The sequence below is a fragment of the Borostomias antarcticus genome, assembly GCF_949987555.1.
Source record: "Borostomias antarcticus genome assembly, chromosome: 16".
In the NCBI taxonomy this organism is placed as follows: domain Eukaryota; kingdom Metazoa; phylum Chordata; class Actinopteri; order Stomiiformes; family Stomiidae; genus Borostomias; species Borostomias antarcticus.
In genome coordinates, this window is record NC_140249.1 from 1,231,480 (window position 1) to 1,250,761 (window position 19,282).

Sequence of the window (19,282 nt, forward strand, 5' to 3'; positions counted from 1 at the left end):
AGATGTAGCACAGGTAGGCTATGGTTCATTCTTCTCATAGAGATGTAGAACAGGTAGGCTATGGTTCATTCTTCTCATAGAGATGTAGAACAGGTAGGCTATGGTTCATTCTTCTCATAGAGATGTAGAACAGGTAGGCTATGGTTCATTCTTCTCATAGAGATGTAGAACAGGTGGGCTATGGTTCATTCTTCTCATAGAGATGTAGAACAGGTAGGCTATGGTTCATTCTTCTCATAGAGATGTAGAACAGGTAGGCTATGGTTCATTCTTCTCATAGAGATGTAGAACAGGTAGGCTATGGTTCATTCTTCTCATAGAGATGTAGAACAGGTAGGCTATGGTTCATTCTTCTCATAGAGATGTAGAACAGGTAGGCTATGGTTCATTCTTCTCATAGAGATGTAGAACAGGTAGGCTATGGTTCATTCTTCTCATAGAGATGTAGAACAGGTAGGCTATGGTTCATTCTTCTCATAGAGATGTAGAACAGGTAGGCTATGGTTCATTCCGCACTGCGATTGCCAAATAAACACAATTGACTCAAAATATCGACACTCCTCTGTAGAACGGTCTTTTTGATATATTGCCCTTACGTGTTCTGTTCCTCTTGTTTCTAGGAAGAATGACTGTTTCCCATGGGCCAGATGGTATATGACTGAAGTTTCCCTCTATTTTCCTCACTGTTCATATCTAATCTTCACCCTCCCTCCCTCTTCGCATCACCATTCCAACTCCTTACTCTGTAGACGTGTTGCACAGTTTATATCTATTAAGTGTATTTTGATGAATCTCCCTGGACGCACTGCTTCACTACGCATTCAGATCACATGATCAATGATATCAGCTTGTTAGGATCCCCATTGGGCCTGACGTCATCAGATGGTCATCATGGACTGTGGCAGTGGCCCCATCAAGCGGTTTGGTTTAGAAACACTTTGGACAATTCATGTGACGACTGAATTAAATGTGTGTAAAATGTTTGTGTTCGAACAAAATTGTGATTTTAAGTCAATTTATATCATAGTTCTAGGTGTGTTTTATGGTCGCGATATTCTGTATACCCAGGGATGCATTTTCTTGGACGTTCATTAATTTATACATCAATGGTTGTTGACCAGACAATGGTTGTATGTGATTGTCATGCGATGTTGTTTATCTGTGTGCTGTCACTGCTGTGCTGCTGAAATGGTTGTAACAGCGGATTATTACTCATTCGTTGTGGTTGTGCACCCAGTAAAGACTGTTACATAATACAACATTGTGTGTGTGTGTGTGTGTGTGTGTGTGTGTGTGTGTGTGTGTGTGTGTGTGTGAGTGGTATTAGAGTTGAGCGCTTCTTCTATTTGGGAGCTTTTTCTATTTCACTATTTACCCAATATAGTACTGAATTAAGGTAGGTATTGTTGTAGGTTGGCAGGTGGGGCATAAGGTGGACCAGTATTGTCCACTAAATAATATAAATTCTTCCTTCATATCCTTCCTATGCTCTTCAGCCACTCACGTCAGACAGGAATTTCAGCACACACCAGAATGATGATAGGCTCTAGCACCGACCTCATTTTAACACATTCTTGAATAGGTGTCGTTCCCATGTTCGGGATCTCTCCTGTGATAGGCTGCTTCGTTTCATGACAGCGTGTGGGCGTGGTTTCAGCGTGGGTCCACTCGATACGATCCTCCTGGAGACACGGGGTCAGCTGATTAGGGCACTGCAACACAAGAGTCCACGTACTCGGCGTGTGTAGTTCATCAAATCGAGGGTCTCAATGTCACCGCAGACTCACCTCCTCGATGGAGTGGCATACATTCCATCCAATCACAACGTTCCTATGTTGACTTATCTCTTTGCCATTGGTCAGGAGGGTAAAGGGGAGGGTCCTTCTGGTTTGGGGTTGCTGTGTTTTTACTAAACTGAAAATGGCGGCCCGAAGCGGATCGTCTTAACTTTATCGCACAATAACAAGGATAACAAACAACATAGTCACATTTACACAAGATGGAGACAGACTTGATGGATGATCCATAAAAAACCCCTCCTCCAAGACACCGCCAGAGACATAAAGCCTATCGGAAGTCATTGAGAGGTATGAGGAAAAGTTCTCTAAATAACAAACTGACCGTTGGAGCTAGCTAGCCTAGCCTAGCATTGAGCTAGCCTAGCCTAGCATTGAGCTAGCCTAGCCTAGCATTCAGCTAGCCTAGCCTAGCATTCAGCTAGCCTAGCCTAGCATTCAGCTAGCCTAGCATTCAGCTAGCCTAGCCTAGCATTCAGCTAGCCTAGCCTAGCATTCAGCTAGCCTAGTCTAGCCTAGCATTCAGCTAGCCTAGCCTAGCATTCAGCTACAGTTAGCTAGGGAGCTCGCGCTGAGCTAATCCCGTTAGCATCGCTAGGAAGCTCTTCATTATCTCTGATCTGCTTCCTATTAGCTAATGTGCTAATGCTTAGACGTAATAATGCATCTCTTCGACCAGAAAACGTACAGTATTACAGCCTTACTAGGCGTTAGCCTGCATTATAGCTAGCTGACGTTCCTCATATAAGCGTGTGATATGCTAATGTCCTATTGTATACAGGGCAGCTAGCTGGCTAACGATAAAAACATAGTCTGTGTTTATAGACCTGGTGTGTTCGATAGTAACGTTTCTAACCACACAACCCGAAAGACTGACATTCAGTCTCTTAGTTAACAGATAGCTGTATAGTTATATATATATATATAGTTAGCTATATAGGTTTCGAGCTGGTTGAAAGTTATCCAACTAGCTAACGTTAGCCAACAACCATGCTAAGCAGCTAGCCGTCATTCCTCGCTAGCCCCTGGAGAGAGTAGGTGGTAGATGGTTCACTTGGCTGAATTAGCTCACTTTATTTGACTGTGTGACCAAACTAAGACGAGCTCACACGATACCATCACGTTCAAGGTGGATTTAATGTTATATTGATGTCTGGGGAGTCACTTGCATAATGTAATACTTGCTGTTAGCTAGTGCTAATGCTAATGGTGTCTCTCTGTTCCTGTCAAACTAAGTGGGTGACTGTAACGTTACTTGGATGCTGTTAGTCTTTTAACACTAGAACCACGCAGATGAACATTGACCCAGCAAACACACAATGTCAGGGAGACGTTCAGATCATGTCTTAATAACGTCCTGGTCCTGAACCCCGTGTGTTCGTCTGCTGGACCCCTCAATATTCACACGTCTGGCTTGGACCCCTCTAAGACGTCTGTGGACGTGCAGAACGGGTTCAATATCTGAACGACTAAAATAAACATTCATTCTGGCTCCTAATTGGATGTCTTTGGACGTCCGAAAAAGACGAAAAAGACATCTAAAAGACGTCTTTTAGACATGTCTTTGCTCAGTGGGGAGGTACTTCATTTAAAATGATTCCATCAGTGTCTATTGGACATCCCCCCAGCCCTTAATTTTAATAAATACCCCCAGCCCTTCCTTTAATAAATACCCCCAGCCCTTCCTTTAATAAATATCCGCACCATACGTTTATGATGTCGTGAGACTCGTGATTCCAAAACTAGTCAGACGGGTTTCTGTAGTGTGTTTGTTGAAGCTCAAACACCCAGCGTCTTTTGAGTTACTCAAGAATGGATGTGTTAGACTGTGTGAGGGTGACCGTGTTGGCAGGTGAAACGCTGACAGTCCCTCCAAGAGTGGCGTCCCTATTGGCGCAACTGTCAGCGCATCTGCCTCCCAAGCGGGAGACCAATCCGCTCTGGGCTTGCTGAAACGTATGCGTCACACATACAGTAGTGGCTTATCTAACATAATAGTTTTAGATTAATCTTAACTCTCATTGTTGTCCTAGAGATCATGGATGAACAACATCCTCGTTACAGCAAACGTCTGGTAAGTACTATTCTATCCACAGTGTGTCATGGTTCTGGCAATGTTCTAGATGAGAAGACAAGGCTAGATTAATACCATTGGGGTTGTCAGAAACAGTGCTCTATTGTCTTAAGGGTTCATCTGTCTGTTTAGTGACTCAAAATTACAAACATTGCTGCCTCAGACAATAATAAGCTCTATAAACAGGGTTTTTCCTGACTCAGAATGGGTCTTTGGGGGGTGATGCACACACATTTTTTTGGTGAAACCTCAGTTTTATTCAGAGTAGTCTACCAGCATATATAGGCCTATATTCTTTGCTGATCTCGATTCCTAGTGGTCCAAACCATGGACAATCCAAGAAAGAGGGATGGACTACACTTGAAACAAGCTATCAAACACATTTGGAGAGGATTTGAATAGCTATTTTTGTTTTATTAATAAAGAAATATTTTATATTTCATTTTTTAGCGTTTTGGCACTGGTGATTTTCCTTTGGATCTGACTAAAATCTCTTTGGGGGGCGCCGAAAAATCCTTGATGCAGGAAAAACCCTGCATAAATGAGTGTCGCAGATTCATTGTCTTGACAGTAACTTGACTTGGGTTCAGCGGTGGTTCAAGTTCAAGTTCACTGTCTAAGTTCTTCAGTATTGCTCTACATTGTGATGTGTGATATTACCTGCCAGATTGTAGAACACTTTCTCTTCCGGAAATGTAAATTTTGCTGACGGTAAAACTATATTTAGAGGGATAGGAAGGAAACTGTTGTTAACTTTGTGACAGGAACCGAACAGCTCTTCATAATGTTTTGTGGATGTGGGAGGTGTTTGGTGTTGAGCGATCATGGCAGACGCAGCTAGGGGTTTTGGCGGGAGTGGGGATGATGCAGTATCCATCTGCCAAGCTAGAGCGGGGGGTGAGGGGGGTGAATGGGAGGGAGGGGGGAGGAGGGTACGTGTGTGGAAGATGAACCCCTCTATTGTTCTGTCCACATGAGCTGTGGCTGAGTAACCCAGTGAATGAACAGTGAATAAATCTATGAATGGTATTCCAATCGCTCCTATATCCTCACTGTCTTGTACGAGCCTGGCCCTGATGGAGGGAGCTGCTTGGGATCGCTCTACCCTGGAAGAGTTTCAAGCCTGATTTCTAGCAAACGGGCCATTTCAAGCGATTCTTCTTCCTCCGTTTCCTCTCCCCACTTCCTGTCACCAGCGCACAGGAACGCGGCGACGTTACCAAGACGATGGGATCTCAGACGATGAGATTGAGGGGAAGAGGACCTTCGACCTGGACGAGAAGCTGCAGAGCGACAGGTTCAACTCCAACCTGGTCAAACACATGGAGGGCAAAGGTCAGAGGGCAAACCTGTCCATAACCGCCTAGAAGAGTATTAACTTATCTATTACCACTCTATAGATAAGAGTACATTATCCCATCGTCTAATACAAAGTACTATAGAACCCCTGTCTAACCACCCCATACGAATGGTATAGAATACAAAGTAGCATGCTACTAATATGCTATTACCATAGTTGTAACTAATACAAAGCCATTAATTATGTACAAGCATGTAAGCCTAGGTAGACACAATCAATTGTAGATTTTGTCATATGAATGAAATTAAATGGTTTCCTCTCTATTGGATACATATCATCTTATTTGATCATTACTAATAGTTTTTCCTGGCCATCTTATACACCTAGGAGACCCTCCTGGCCGGCGTGTGAAGATTAAGCTCATTCCTCTCACCTGTGTTTGGAAGTGGAGTTCTCTGTGTGTGATTTTTCTCTCGTCTTGTCACAGACTTCACCTTCGAGTACATCCAGAGGGAGGGGCTGAGGAGCCCTCTCGTCTTCGAGAAGCCAGACGGCCTTGGAATAGAGTAGGTCGCCCCCCCCCCCCCCCCCCTCTCCCCCTCTCCCCCACCACCCCCTCCCATCCCTCCCCCACCTCCTCTCCCCTCCCTCTCCCACCTCCTCTCCCATCCCTCCCACACACACACACACACATCTCTGGGGGATCGAGGGGAGATGGAACATGCTATAGCTCTTCCTCCTTGATTCTCCTGCCTCACTGGGACACCCCTTCCTCTCCCTCTCTCTCTCTCTACCACTCCTTCTCTCTCTCTCTACCACTCTCTCTCTCTCTCTCTCTCTCTACCACTCTCCTTCCTTCTCTCTCCCGCAGAATGCCGAACCCTGACTTCAGCGTGAGTGATGTTAAGCTGTTCGTAGGTAAGGACCAGACTACAGCCTGGCTGCTATATACCAGTACAGACAATTACACTACATCACAGACAACTGTCTGAATATGCTTTGTGTTGGGACTAGCTGTATGTAGACTAGGGTTGGGCCAATGAACGATGGCATCGTCCATCGCCGAGTACGATGGTTGAGAAAACATTGTTACATCGTGTTAAAATAATTGCAGGGCACCTTTTAAACACTTAGGCTGTCAAAATGAACAGTTGGGCATTATATTTGTGCAATTAATTAGTCCATGTTAGTTATTTTCCATATTGTGAAGAATTAGAACAGCGAACTGGAGCTAGAAGCAGGCAGCATGCGCCTTAAACCCAAGTTGCTTAATATAGCGTTATTTCTGCTTAGTTAAAAATTCATGGAAATGATTACATAAAAAATATGTTTGTTGCAATCTACAGTATCTGTCATAAAACTTAACAGATTAGAATTTAGCTATAGCTAAATGAACATGATCTCTATCGAATGGTGTTTATCAGGCCGTGCCTAATGTTCCATTAGACTATTAAGACTAGTCCAACGCCTTCGCATTCGACTGTCTTATCTCAACGATTTTACCAACCTTTGCCTACCATGCTTAGCCTAATGCTAAATAAATACTGCACTGTTACAATAATATAGCATTAGCCTAATTATTAGATGTGGTTTCTTACCTAATTTACATAACAAATATAACCTTCCAACTCTCCTCCGTGCAAACTGCCACATTGAGACCATAGGGCTTTTCATTAAAGGAATAACATGGTGATTGAACATGACACATGCCAGTTGTCTTTAGGTAAAATCAAAGGGAATATGTCCATAAGTGTTTTTATTCTGTTATTTTTAAGTACTATAAAACTCCTTTTTATATGCCCACTTTTCCCCCTCTCCAAGCTCAGATGGTGCTACTGCGTGTATATGCGCTATTAGTCCCCTGTGTTCTCCAGTCATGGCAGATGAACCGTCAAACAAATGCCAACGCATCTTGTCCCAATCCAGGTTATTCTGTATAATGAAATCATTGAGTGAGTCAAAAATAGCTTCTCCAGTTGTGTTGGTCAGCAGGGAATAACAAAAAAGAAAAACATCATACACTTCTCCTGCATAAATGTACCTTACATAACAGAGCAGAGTTGCCTCATTCCCGATGTCGGTGGACTCGTCCAGTTGTAGTGAAAAAAACTGTCTATGGCGTATGCGTGTCAACAGCTGATCTTCAACGTTTTGAGCCATAGATTGTATTCGCCGTTGGACTGTGTCATTAGACAGCGGTACTTTGTTAACTGCATCACTTGCTTTCTCTGGTAGTGATAAAAACGGCAGTATACTAGCAGTACCCTAGCAGTACAGTGTACTAGACAGTACACTGAAATGCTAAAATAAAATAATATGCGGCCTCATGTCAGAAAAAAGATTTTTGGGGGTCTTGCTAAGGCCAATTTATAAACTATTAGCAGAAAACCCTAAATATTTACCTATAAAAAAAGTTATCTGGTGCAGCTTTGGAGCTCTTACGAGGATAACGTGGTCGTCCCCGGTCTGTGACCTGCAGGCAGTCGGAGGATGGTGGACGTGATGGACGTGACCACCCAGAAGGGGATCGAGATGTCCATGGCCCAGTGGAGGCGCTACTACGAGACGCCGCCCCAGGAGCGAGAGAAGCTCTACAACGTCATCAGCCTGGAGTTCAGCCACACCAAGCTGGAGAACCTGGTGAAACGGCCCGCCTCGGTGAGGAACGCACACACACACACACACACACACACACACACACACACACACACACACACACACACACACACACACACACACACCAAGCTGGAGAACCTGGTGAAACGGCCCGCCTCGGTGAGGAGCGCACACACACACACACACACACACACACACACACACCAAGCTGGAGAACCTGGTGAAACGGCCCGCCTCGGTGAGGAGCGCACACACACGCACACACACACACACACACACACACACACACACACACACACACACACACACACACACACACACGCAAGAAGAGTAGGCTAGCCTATAGCCTGTAATGTTTCAGTAGGCTAAAACTAGATTTCACATAAAGACCGCGGATGTCAGAGAGGGCAATAGCGTTCGAAGGCAAAATTATTCAAACTGGTCCACAAAGAATGATGCAAATAATAAAGTGAAAGAAATAATAGCCTACCGTGCAAAAAATAGCCTAGATGAATTGTACATTTATGAAAGTGTTATATACAGTATAATGTTTTATATGGACCTGCGTGTCTGCAATAAAGTTCCTCTATCTTTGTTGTCACGATACCAAAATTACTTCAGAGGCCAAATCAGCCTCCCTGCACAGCCCACTGTCTGCGCCTCATTGAAACGAGACGAGACAATCGTCCTCCGTACCCAAAGATGAGCCCATCTCAGGCCTGGGTCACGCGCTGTCCTTTCACTCGTTCACAAGACCTCCGGGTCCCGTTTGCACCTTGCAGTCACACCAACACGGCGTAGGGAGTTTGGAGAACGCTGTGAGGGGTGCTTTTCTTCTCATCTTCCTGGATTCTGCCCTCGTGTAAACAGGCGAAGGCGATCTCGCTTTGATGAAGCACGTTCGGCTATTGTACAGTTCAATTATAACACAACATCATTTTAAAGCCCATAATGTTATTGTAGGATTCTATGTCCTACTTTTGTCCGACCAAGATTCTATTAGCCGAGCAATAAAGCTTGTTAGACAGAAAATAGTCTATAGGCTATATAACTTTAATTAAATAGACCAGAAGTTTCCTAATTATGATTTATGTTATGTTAAAGGACAATGCTCGTTTTTGACAACCTGGACCTTATTTACGACATATTATAAGACGTTTGATTCACCGAGATCACTTTGGTGTAGTTCGGAGGCATGTAGAAGAGCATAGGCCTGTTTTGGTTTTTCACATGCCTCTGTAATATGATCTTTAGAAACGTCTTTAGACACGAAATAGTTTCCTCACTTGCTCCAGCACGCATGCGCACAGCGTGCTGGAGCAACGATTGCGCGCTGTGCTGGAGCAAGTGAGGAAGCTATTTCGTTTCGAAAGACGTTTTTAAAGATCATATTACAGAGGCATGTGAAAACCACAACAGGCCTATGCTCTCTATGTAAGCACAACTAGCGATTCATCAAGACAGATTGATGAAAACAACCGTTTCGCGGCAGAAAATAGATTTTTAGAAACTGCATTCTCAGTGCCCCCACCACCGCCATTACATGGATATACTGGCTCGCGCTGGATTTTAAATTTCTTCTACATGCCTCCGAACTACACCAAAGTGATCTCGGTGAGTCAAACGTCTTATAATATGTTGTAAATAAGGTTGTCAAAAACGAGCATTGTCCTTTAAGACTGATGACCTGATTTGATCCATAGCTGCAGGAGTGTATTTTGAGCAGGATGCTGACAAAAGCATCTGAAGCCCAATCTCTTAAGTGCACGGTTGCGCAGCATTGTCAAATGTAGGCCTGTCTTTATTTCATTCTGTTAGGCTATTCTATTCAATTAGATTATGTTCTGCTATTCTAATCTGTTCTATCTATGTTATTCATTTATGCATTATAATAGTCAAAAACACAATCTCCAAAAACACAGCAGCAGCTTTATATAATCTAGACAAAGTGCAATCGCCAAACATACACTAGACGACTTCGAAAAGATTTTTAAGACAACCTCTCATATCTAGACATGGAGTTTTTAGTTACAGATTATATGATTTTGCAAAGACTGGCATCATGCAGGTCATTTGCATGAATACTAAAAACTTCATGTTTGATTTTACCAGAATAGAAAAAGAGAAAAAGACAGATTTTAGACTGGGATTGTCACCTCAAATGGAGCGCAGTCAGACTCTAGCAAAACACATGATTTTATTCAGACATTGGAAAGTGCATTTATTGAAATCATTTGGATGGAGGCACAAAATGAGAGGTTTTTATGGAATATGATCCAGGGTCGACCACCTTGAGGTCAAGTGGAAGCGCCTGGTCTAGCAGGTCGACATCAAAAGAAACAACAACAATAATATGCGCACAGCGCGCAGACTGGCTGTCTTAACCGCAATGCCACGAACGATGGCTTGTAATTCTAAAACTTATTTTTTTCCTGTTCATTTATTCAGGTTTACTACAACACTGGCTTATATCTCGAAGGAGATTACTTTCTATGTTCATTTTTTTCCCTGTTCAGATCCTTACTAAACTTTAAAGTAAATTCTCTGACTTTAAATGTAATAAATTCCCATCTATCTGACAGAATAAAGAATCTTTGAATCTTGAAGGTCATGGTTTGTTCCCAGAGGTTATCAGCGCAGTGAGAGCTTCTGGGTAGTCTGACGACTGAGCTCTGGATCTACAGTAGACAGCTCTGGATCTACAGTAGACAGCTCTGGATCTACAGTAGACAGCTCTGGATCTACAGTAGACAGCTCTGGATCTACAGTAGACGGGAGTAGACTCCCGATACTGAGCAATGTCCGTCTGTGTTCCGCTCCCTCGGTCAGAAACATGCTCACACCAAGGTTATAATAGTTTTGCTTTTTTCATTAGTTTTTATTTTTATATCGTTTTAACTTTTTGTTTTCAATTTCAGTTTAGTTTTGATTAGTTTTAAAGCAGGTTTGCTAGTTTAGTTTAGTTTTTATTTTTAGAAAATGTTTAGTTTTAGTTTAGTTTTTATTAGTTTCAGTGTTAGTTTTAGTTTTTTTTCTTCTGCGCTAGCCTCGTGAGACCATCCTTTCTCAAGTTGTTTCACTCCGTGTGAAACAAACCATCTGGCACACGTCAGGTTACTCCTGCGCAGGGGCACAGCAAAAAAAATGGAGGATAGACTTCATATCCACCCAAAATACTAGGCTTATGTATGAAATGAAAAAGACGAAAACTAAGAACATTTTCTCAATAATTGTAGTTTATTTTAGTTAGTTTTGTAAACACACAATACAGTTTTAGTTAGTTATCGTTTTTTTTGTAAAGTCTAGTTTTTGTTTTTATTTCAGTGAACTAAAATGTTTTTTCACACCTAGTTTTAGTTTTTTAGTTAGTTTTCGTTAACTATAATAACCTTGGCTCACACACACCGACGGGCCTGTTACACGTGACCGTACAAGCAGGCGCAATCTGGCCTATTTACATTTGTTGTTGTTGATTGACATGCACTATCCCTTTTCAAATAAACTGAAATTAAAATTGAAAATGGATTTGTGTCCCCAGGTGGACCTGATCGACTGGGTGGACAACATGTGGCCTCGGCACCTGAAAGAGAGACAGAGGGACTCTACCAACGCCATCATAGACATGCACTACCCCAAAGTACAGAAGTAAGTCTTCTTCCATCACAGACGTGCACTACCCCAAAGTACAGAAGTAAGTCTTCTTCCATCATAGACATGCACTACCCCAAAGTACAGAAGTCTTCTTCCATCATAGACATGCACTACCCCAAAGTACAGAAGTAAGTCTTCTTCCATCATAGACATGCACTACCCCAAAGTACAGAAGTAAGTCTCCTTCCATCATAGTCATGCACTACCCCAAAGTACAGAAGTAAGTCTTCTTCCATCATAGTCATGCACTACCCCAAAGTACAGAAGTAAGTCTTCTTCATCATAGACATGCACTACCCCAAAGTACAGAAGTAAGTCTTCTTCATCATAGACATGCACTACCCCAAAGTACAGAAGTAAGTCTTCTTCATCATAGACATGCACTACCCCAAAGTACAGAAGTAAGTCTTCTTCATCATAGACATGCACTACCCCAAAGTACAGAAGTAAGTCTTCTATCATAGTCATGCACTACCCCAAAGTACAGAAGTAAGTCTTCTTCCATCACAGACGTGCACTACCCCAAAGTACAGAAGTAAGTCTTCTTCATCATAGTCATGCACTACCCCAAAGTACAGAAGTAAGTCTTCTTCATCATAGTCATGCACTACCCCAAAGTACAGAAGTAAGTCTTCTTCATCATAGTCATGCACTACCCCAAAGTACAGAAGTAAGTCTTCCATCATAGACATGCACTACCCCAAAGTACAGAAGTAAGTCTTCCATCATAGACATGCACTACCCCAAAGTACAGAAGTAAGTCTTCTTCCATCATAGACATCCACTACCCCAAAGTACAGAAGTAAGTCTTCTTCATCATAGTCATGCACTACCCCAAAGTACAGAAGTAAGTCTTCCATCATAGACATGCACTACCCCAAAGTACAGAAGTAAGTCTTCCATCATAGACATGCACTACCCCAAAGTACACTTCCTCCTCTTGTCTTATTTCATTTCACACAGACAAATTTACACCTTCAATAACACTATAGTGTAATGTATGTGTGGACTGCAATCAACCATATGCTCTCCCCCTCCTCGTCTCTCTCCTCCTCCTCATCTCTCTCCCCCTCCTCGTCTCTCTCCCCCTCCTCGTCTCTCCCCCTCCTCGTCTCTCTCCCCCTCCTCGTCTCTCTCCCCCTCCTCGTCTCTCTCCCCCTCCTCGTCTCTCTCCCCCTCCTCGTGTCTCTCCCCCTCCTCGTCTCTCTCCCCCTCCTCATCTCTCCCCCTCCTCACCTCTCTTCCTCCTCGTCTCTCTCCCCCTCCTCGTCTCTCTCCCCCTCCTTGTCTCTCTCCCCCTCCTTGTCTCTCTCCCCCTCCTCGTCTCTCTCCCCCTCCTCGTCTCTCTCCCCCTCCTCTCTCTCTCCCCCTCCTCGTCTCTCTCCCCCTCCTCGTCTCTCTCCCCCTCCTCGTCTCTCTCCCCCTCCTCGTCTCTCTCCCCCTCCTCGTGTCTCTCCCCCTCCTCGTGTCTCTCCCCCTCCTCATCTCTCCCCCTCCTCACCTCTCTTCCTCCTCGTCTCTCTCCCCCTCCTCGTCTCTCTCCCCCTCCTCTCTCTCTCCCCCTCCTCGTCTCTCTCCCCCTCCCCCTCCTCGTCTCTCTCCCCCTCCTCTCTCTCTCCCCCTCCTCGTCTCTCTTCCCTCCTCGTCTCTCTCCCCCTCCTCGTCTCTCTCCCCCTCCTCGTCTCTCTCCCCCTCCTCGTCTCTCTCCCCCTCCTCGTCTCTCTCCTCCTCCTCATCTCTCCCCCTCCTCGTCTCTCTCCCCCTCCTCGTCTCTCTCCCCCTCCTCGTCTCTCTCCCCCTCCTCGTCTCTCTCCCCCTCCTCATCTCTCTCCCCCTCCTCATCTCTCTTCCTCCTCGTCTCTCCCCCTCCTCGTCTCTCTCCCCCTCCTCGTCTCTCTCCTCCTCCTCATCTCTCTTCCTCCTCGTCTCTCCCCCTCCTCATCTCTCTCCTCCTCGTCTCTCTCCCCCTCCTCGTCTCTCTCCCCCTCCTCATCTCTCTCCTCCTCGTCTCTCTCAGGTACTGCCTAATGAGCGTCCAGGGCTGCTTCACAGATTTCCACATAGACTTCGGAGGCACGTCGGTCTGGTACCACATCCTGAGGGGAGGCAAGGTGAGACTCGGACCCAGCAGCGCCAGAACCACATCTCCCTCTTACACTGGGCATATTAAAACTGACCTCTGTTCCTGTGACAACTTGCCCCTCACCTTTGACCCTCGAACCCTGACCTCTGGCTCCTCCTCCCGTCCCAGGTGTTCTGGCTGATCCCGCCCACGCCCCAGAACCTGGAGCTGTACGAGAACTGGGTGTTGTCAGGGAAACAGGGGGACATCTTCCTCGGGGACAAGGCCTCGGACTGCCAGAGGATCGAGCTGAAGCGAGGATACACCTTCATGATCCCCTCGGGTACACACACACACACACACACACACACACACACACACACACACACACACACACACACACACACACACAGATACACCTTCATGATCCCCTCAGGTACACACACACACACACACACACACACACACACACACACACACACACACACACACACAGATACACCTTCATGATCCCCTCAGGTACACACACACACACACACACACACACACACACACACACACACACACACACACACACACACAGAGATACACCTTCATGATCCCCTCGGGTACACACACACACACACACACACACACACACACACACACACACAGATATACACCTTCATGATCCCCTCAGGTACACACACACACACACACACACACACACACACACACACACACACACACACACACACACACACACACACACACACACACACACAGAGATACACCTTCATGATCCCCTCAGGTACACACACACACACACACACACACACACACACACACACAGAGAGATACACCTTCATGATCCCCTCAGGTACACACACACACACACACACACACACACACACACACACACACACACACACACACACAGATACACCTTCATGATCCCCTCAGGTACACACACACACACACACACACACCTTCATGATCCCCTCAGGTACACACACACACACACACACACACACACACACACACACACACACACACACACACACACACGTGTGACGTTTCCAGTCGCTGTCTCACTCACTCTCTCACTCTCTCTCACTCACTCACTCACTCACTCACTCACTCACTCACTCACTCACTCACTCACTCACTCAGCTGATGTGTGTGTAACCTGTGCTGCTGCAGGCTGGATCCATGCTGTTTACACTCCGGAGGACACGCTGGTGTTGATGTGTGTTGTGCTGATGTGTGTTGTGTTGATGTGTGTGTGTTGATGTGTGTGTGTTGATGTGTGTGTGTTGATGTGTGTGTGTTGATGTGTGTGTGTTGATGTGTGTTGTGTTGATGTGTGTTGTGTTGATGTGTGTTGTGTTGATGTGTGTGTGTTGATGTGTGTTGTGTTGATGTGTGTTGTGTTGATGTGTGTGTGTTGATGTGTGTGTAACCTGTGCTGCTGCAGGCTGGATCCATGCTGTTTACACTCCGGAGGACACGCTGGTGTTGATGTGTGTTGTGTTGATGTGTGTTGTGTTGATGTGTGTGTGTTGATGTGTGTTGTGTTGATGTGTGTGTGTTGATGTGTGTGTAACCTGTGCTGCTGCAGGCTGGATCCATGCTGTTTACACTCCGGAGGACACGCTGGTGTTCGGGGGCAACTTCCTGCACAGCTTCAACATCCCCATGCAGCTCAACATCTACAGCATCGAGGACCGCACGCGGGTGAGCAGCAGTGTATATATATATATATAGAATTATACATATCATAATCCATCCATCGTCATCCTCTTATCCGGGGTCGGGGCGCGGAGGCAGCAGTTCCAGCAGGGGGCCCCCGACATCCCTTTACCTAGCAGCATCAACATCTAATAATATATCATCTTATTGTATAACTATATATATATAAAATAAAATGTATAATAATAATATATAATATCATGGAATTCAATTTCTGGAATGTCATGGCATTTTGAGTCTATTCCAGATATAGAAAGTCATGCAATATCAAGCGTGTTTGTTTGTAGCATGCTTATATTTTAGTTGCCATTCATCAAATTGTCATATTTTCCACGCAGTATTTTTCTTTATGAGGTTATTTCACGCGTTACCTATTCTGTGCGAGTGGTTGTTATGGTTACTTGATTTCCCAGCACCCATTCCTCCCCTTCCTGCTCGTCACCAGTTTTTCCGTTCATTACAGCTCATGGAAATTCAGCTGTTTAGTCAACGGAAGTCGGAAAAGTCATGGAATTGGACTTGGAAGTGGGAACCCTGCCTATTAGTGTGGGTCTAATGCCCTGCTCTGTTCTGCCCCCTCTCTCTCTCTGCTTGCCAGGTTCCGCCTAAGTTCCGCTACCCGTTCTACTACGAGATGTGCTGGTACGTGCTGGAGAGATACCTGTTCTGCCTGACCAACACATCCCACCTCACCCCCGAGTTCCAGAAGCACTCCCTGGGCATCGGTGAGTGAGTGAGCGCGCATGCACTCAGAAACCACCTCCACCCCTTCTCTGGGTCTCGGGCTCTCATTGCAGGGACTTTACATCAACATGTGTGTAAGGTAGTTTGTGCGTGTGTGTCCGTGCGTGTGTCCGTGCGTGTGTCCGTGCGTGTGTCCGTGCGTGTGTCCGTGCGTGTGTCCGTGCGTGTGTCCGTGCGTGTGTCCGTGCGTGTGTCCGTGCGTGTGTCCGTGCGTGTGTCCGTGCGTGCGTGCGTGTGTGCGTGCGTGTGTGTGTGTGTGCGTGTGTGCGTGTGTGCGTGTGTGTGTGTGTGTGTGTGTGTGTGCGTGCGTGTGTGGGCCGAACGGAAGCTACATATCACGTCACACTGAATCCTTTGATTCGGCTGCAGACGGTCGGACGTTTCACAAATTGCGGGAAACGGCATGCCTGCATCTGCTTCACGTTGCCACAGCAACTGACTGGGGCACATTGCATATTTGCGGAGTCATTTGTGCCGTTTCCTGGATGTTCCAGGATTGAAAGAAAGTCTACTGAGAGTTTAGACCTCTGGGAGTTAAACACTATGCTAATGCACCCGAATAACACTTAAAAATGCATAACGAATAACACTGAAAAACATTTCATCCAATCGTATTCATGAAGAAAAGATGGCGTTCCCACTCCATTACCACAAAAGGACATGCGTCATGGTGGCGACACGTTGAACGTTTACATCTGGCTTGTCTCCTCCTTCTTCCGGTCAGGCCTGACCCGCGCTGACCGGCGGGACGACGAACCAGAGGAGGAGGGGGCGGAGACCAAGGACAAGGACGAGGACGAGGGGGGGGACGAGGGGGGGGACGCCACGGTCAAGAAGGAAGACGAGGAACCCTCCGCCCCTTCTTCCTCCTCCTCCTCCTCCCCCAAGCCGCGGGTGAACCTGACCCCCTACGAGCTGGAGGGGCTGTGGAACCTGCTGGGGAAGCTGGAGGAGCTGCCGGCCCACAAGAAGAGCGTCCCGGCGGGCATCCACAACGCCCCCGCCCTCCTGCAGGACATACGGGTAGGACGGCCACGCCCATCCTCTCACACATCTCAGATCATACACACGGTCCACACCGCCACTGCCCTGAAACATTCAGCTGGTTTGATACCCGAGGCTTGTCGGTTTATCGATCTTCTCCTCCCTCCCTCTCCCTCCCGCCCCCCCCGCCCCCTGACCTGTCCAGGCCCTCCTGGAGGAGCACTCCAACGACGACGAGAAGCTGTCCTACACGGGAGAGCCCATCGTCAAGTGGCCCAAGAGGGTGAGTTCCCATAAGACACGTTCACACTGAATGGAAACATGATAATCAGTCTCAGCAAATAAATGATGTCTTCCCTCCCTTCCCTCCTCCCCTCCTCTCCCTCCTCTCCCCCTCCCTTCCCTCCCTTCCCTCCTCCCCTCCTCTCCCTCCTCTCCCCCTCCCTTCCCTCCCTCCCTCCTCCCCTCCTCTCCCTCCTCTCCCCCTCCCTCCCTCCTCTCCCCCTCCTCTCCCTCCTCTCCCCCTCCCTTCCCCTCCCTCCCTCCTCTCCCTCCTCTCCCCCTCCCTTCCCTCCTCTCCCCCTCCCTCCCTCCCTCCTCCCCCCCTCCCTCCCTCCTCTCCCCCTCCCTCCCTCCCTCCCTCCTCTCCCCCTCCCTCCCTCCCTCCTCCCCCCCTCCCTCCCTCCTCTCCCCCTCCCTTCCCTCCCTCCCTCCTCTCCCTCCTCTCCCCCTCCCTCCCTCCCTCCTCCCCCCCTCCCTCCCTCCTCTCCCCCCTCCCTCCCTCCCTCCTCCCCCCCTCCCTCCCTCCTCTCCCCCTCCCTTCCCTCCCTCCCTCCTCTCCCTCCTCTCCCCCTCCCTTCCCTCCTCTCCCCCTCCCTCCCTCCCTCCTCCCCCCCTCCCTCCTCCTCCCCCTCCCTCCCTCCTCCCCCCCTCCCTCCCTCCTCTCCCCCTCCCTTCCCCCCTTCCCTCCTCTCCCCCTCCCTCCCTCCTCTCCCCCTCCCCCCCCTCCTTCCCTCCTCTCACCCCTCCCTCCCTCCCTCCTCTCCCCCTCCCTTCCCCCCCTCCCTCCCTCCTCCCCCCCTCCCTCCTTTCCCCCTCCCTCCCTCCTCTCCACCTCCCTCCTCTCCCCCTCCCTTCCCCCCCTCCCCCCCTCCCTCCCTCCTTTCCCCCTCCCTCCCCTCCCACCTCCCTCCCTCTCTCCTCTCCCCCTCCCTCCTCCCCCCCTCCCTCCTCTCCCCCTCCCTTCCCCCCCTCCCCCCCTCCCTCCCTCCTTTCCCCCTCCCTCCCCTCCCACCTCCCCCCCTCTCTCCTCTCCCCCTCCCTTCCCTCCTCTCCCCCTCCCAGCCGTCGTGGTACCGGCCGCCCACCCCTCCGCCGCAGGTGCTCTACCGGCCTCGCCTCGGCCCCTCCCTCCACCGGTCCACCAGCGCCACCGCCGTCCGGCCCGCCAAGCCCGCCTCCATCTCGGCGCTGCGGCGGAGGCGCGTGCGCTGCAAGCGGTGCGCGGCGTGCGTGCGCAGGGAGTGCGGCGACTGCAGCTACTGCCACGACATGAGGAAGTTCGGAGGGCCGGGCCGCATGAAGAAGGGCTGCATGATGCGCCAGTGTCTGGCTGTGAGTGGCGTTCAGTCGCTTGTCACTTTATCCTTTAGGAAGGACGTCAGACCTTAGCCTGTTCACGTTAGGGACGTCGGTTTCCTGTCTTTCTGTTCCACCATGAGAAATGGTTTGAGCAGCAGGTTTTTCACTAGCGGTTTTAATGATGGGGTCCGTACCGGATCAGCCCTCGGCTCCTCCCCCATGCAGAAACCCAGTCATGTTCAGTCTGTAAATCAGGTCAGAGCGGAAGCGTCCTCTCCCAGGCTCTCTGCCAGCTCATCTGCTCAAGGGGGCGTTACGTGACCAGGAATTATCAATCCACTCCAGAAGAGCCGCTCGAGTTGATCGGCCGCAGGTGCGCCTTCAAGAAGGTTCCGCTGCTCCGTCCCCTCGCCTGGCGGTTCGATGAGGAGACGAGGTTTTCCACTGAGAGTAAATTAAATTGAAATGAATGTAATTATTTTTCCCATCGTGATTTCAGTGCACACAGCGCTGAGCCAGATGGGGAATTTTCATTTTGTTTCACTTCACATTTTGAAAAGGGTCTGGAGCCAGGGTACACTAGCCAGACGAAAGCACGGGTTACCGCCAGGCATCATGGGAAACGTATCATAGTTTGACATGTTTTCCATACCTGTATATTGTCATGTATGAAAAGAGCCCAAAATGAACACTGTAAGAGGATTCCTCGATTACTATAAGCCAATTATTTAAACAGCATTTGT

General features: G+C 47.9%; 1 protein-coding gene across 1 annotated transcript in view; it reads left to right on the forward strand.

The window, feature by feature from the left end:
* Positions 1-1,935: 1,935 nt before the first annotated feature.
* kdm2ab (lysine (K)-specific demethylase 2Ab) overlaps positions 1,936-19,282 on the forward strand; it is a gene marked incomplete at its 3' end in the record, with an annotated part of 23,756 nt that continues 6,409 nt past the window's right edge. Inside the window, exons 1-14 of the mRNA XM_084451007.1 lie at positions 1,936-2,087; positions 3,830-3,870; positions 5,067-5,205; positions 5,658-5,736; positions 6,042-6,088; positions 7,650-7,828; positions 11,325-11,431; positions 13,455-13,548; positions 13,689-13,842; positions 15,100-15,215; positions 15,829-15,955; positions 16,699-16,997; positions 17,164-17,241; positions 18,303-18,572. Coding sequence (XP_084307133.1) covers positions 3,835-3,870; positions 5,067-5,205; positions 5,658-5,736; positions 6,042-6,088; positions 7,650-7,828; positions 11,325-11,431; positions 13,455-13,548; positions 13,689-13,842; positions 15,100-15,215; positions 15,829-15,955; positions 16,699-16,997; positions 17,164-17,241; positions 18,303-18,572 — 1,725 coding nt within the window. The 5' untranslated portion in view covers positions 1,936-2,087; positions 3,830-3,834. The remainder of the gene's footprint in view (positions 2,088-3,829; positions 3,871-5,066; positions 5,206-5,657; positions 5,737-6,041; positions 6,089-7,649; positions 7,829-11,324; positions 11,432-13,454; positions 13,549-13,688; positions 13,843-15,099; positions 15,216-15,828; positions 15,956-16,698; positions 16,998-17,163; positions 17,242-18,302; positions 18,573-19,282) is intronic.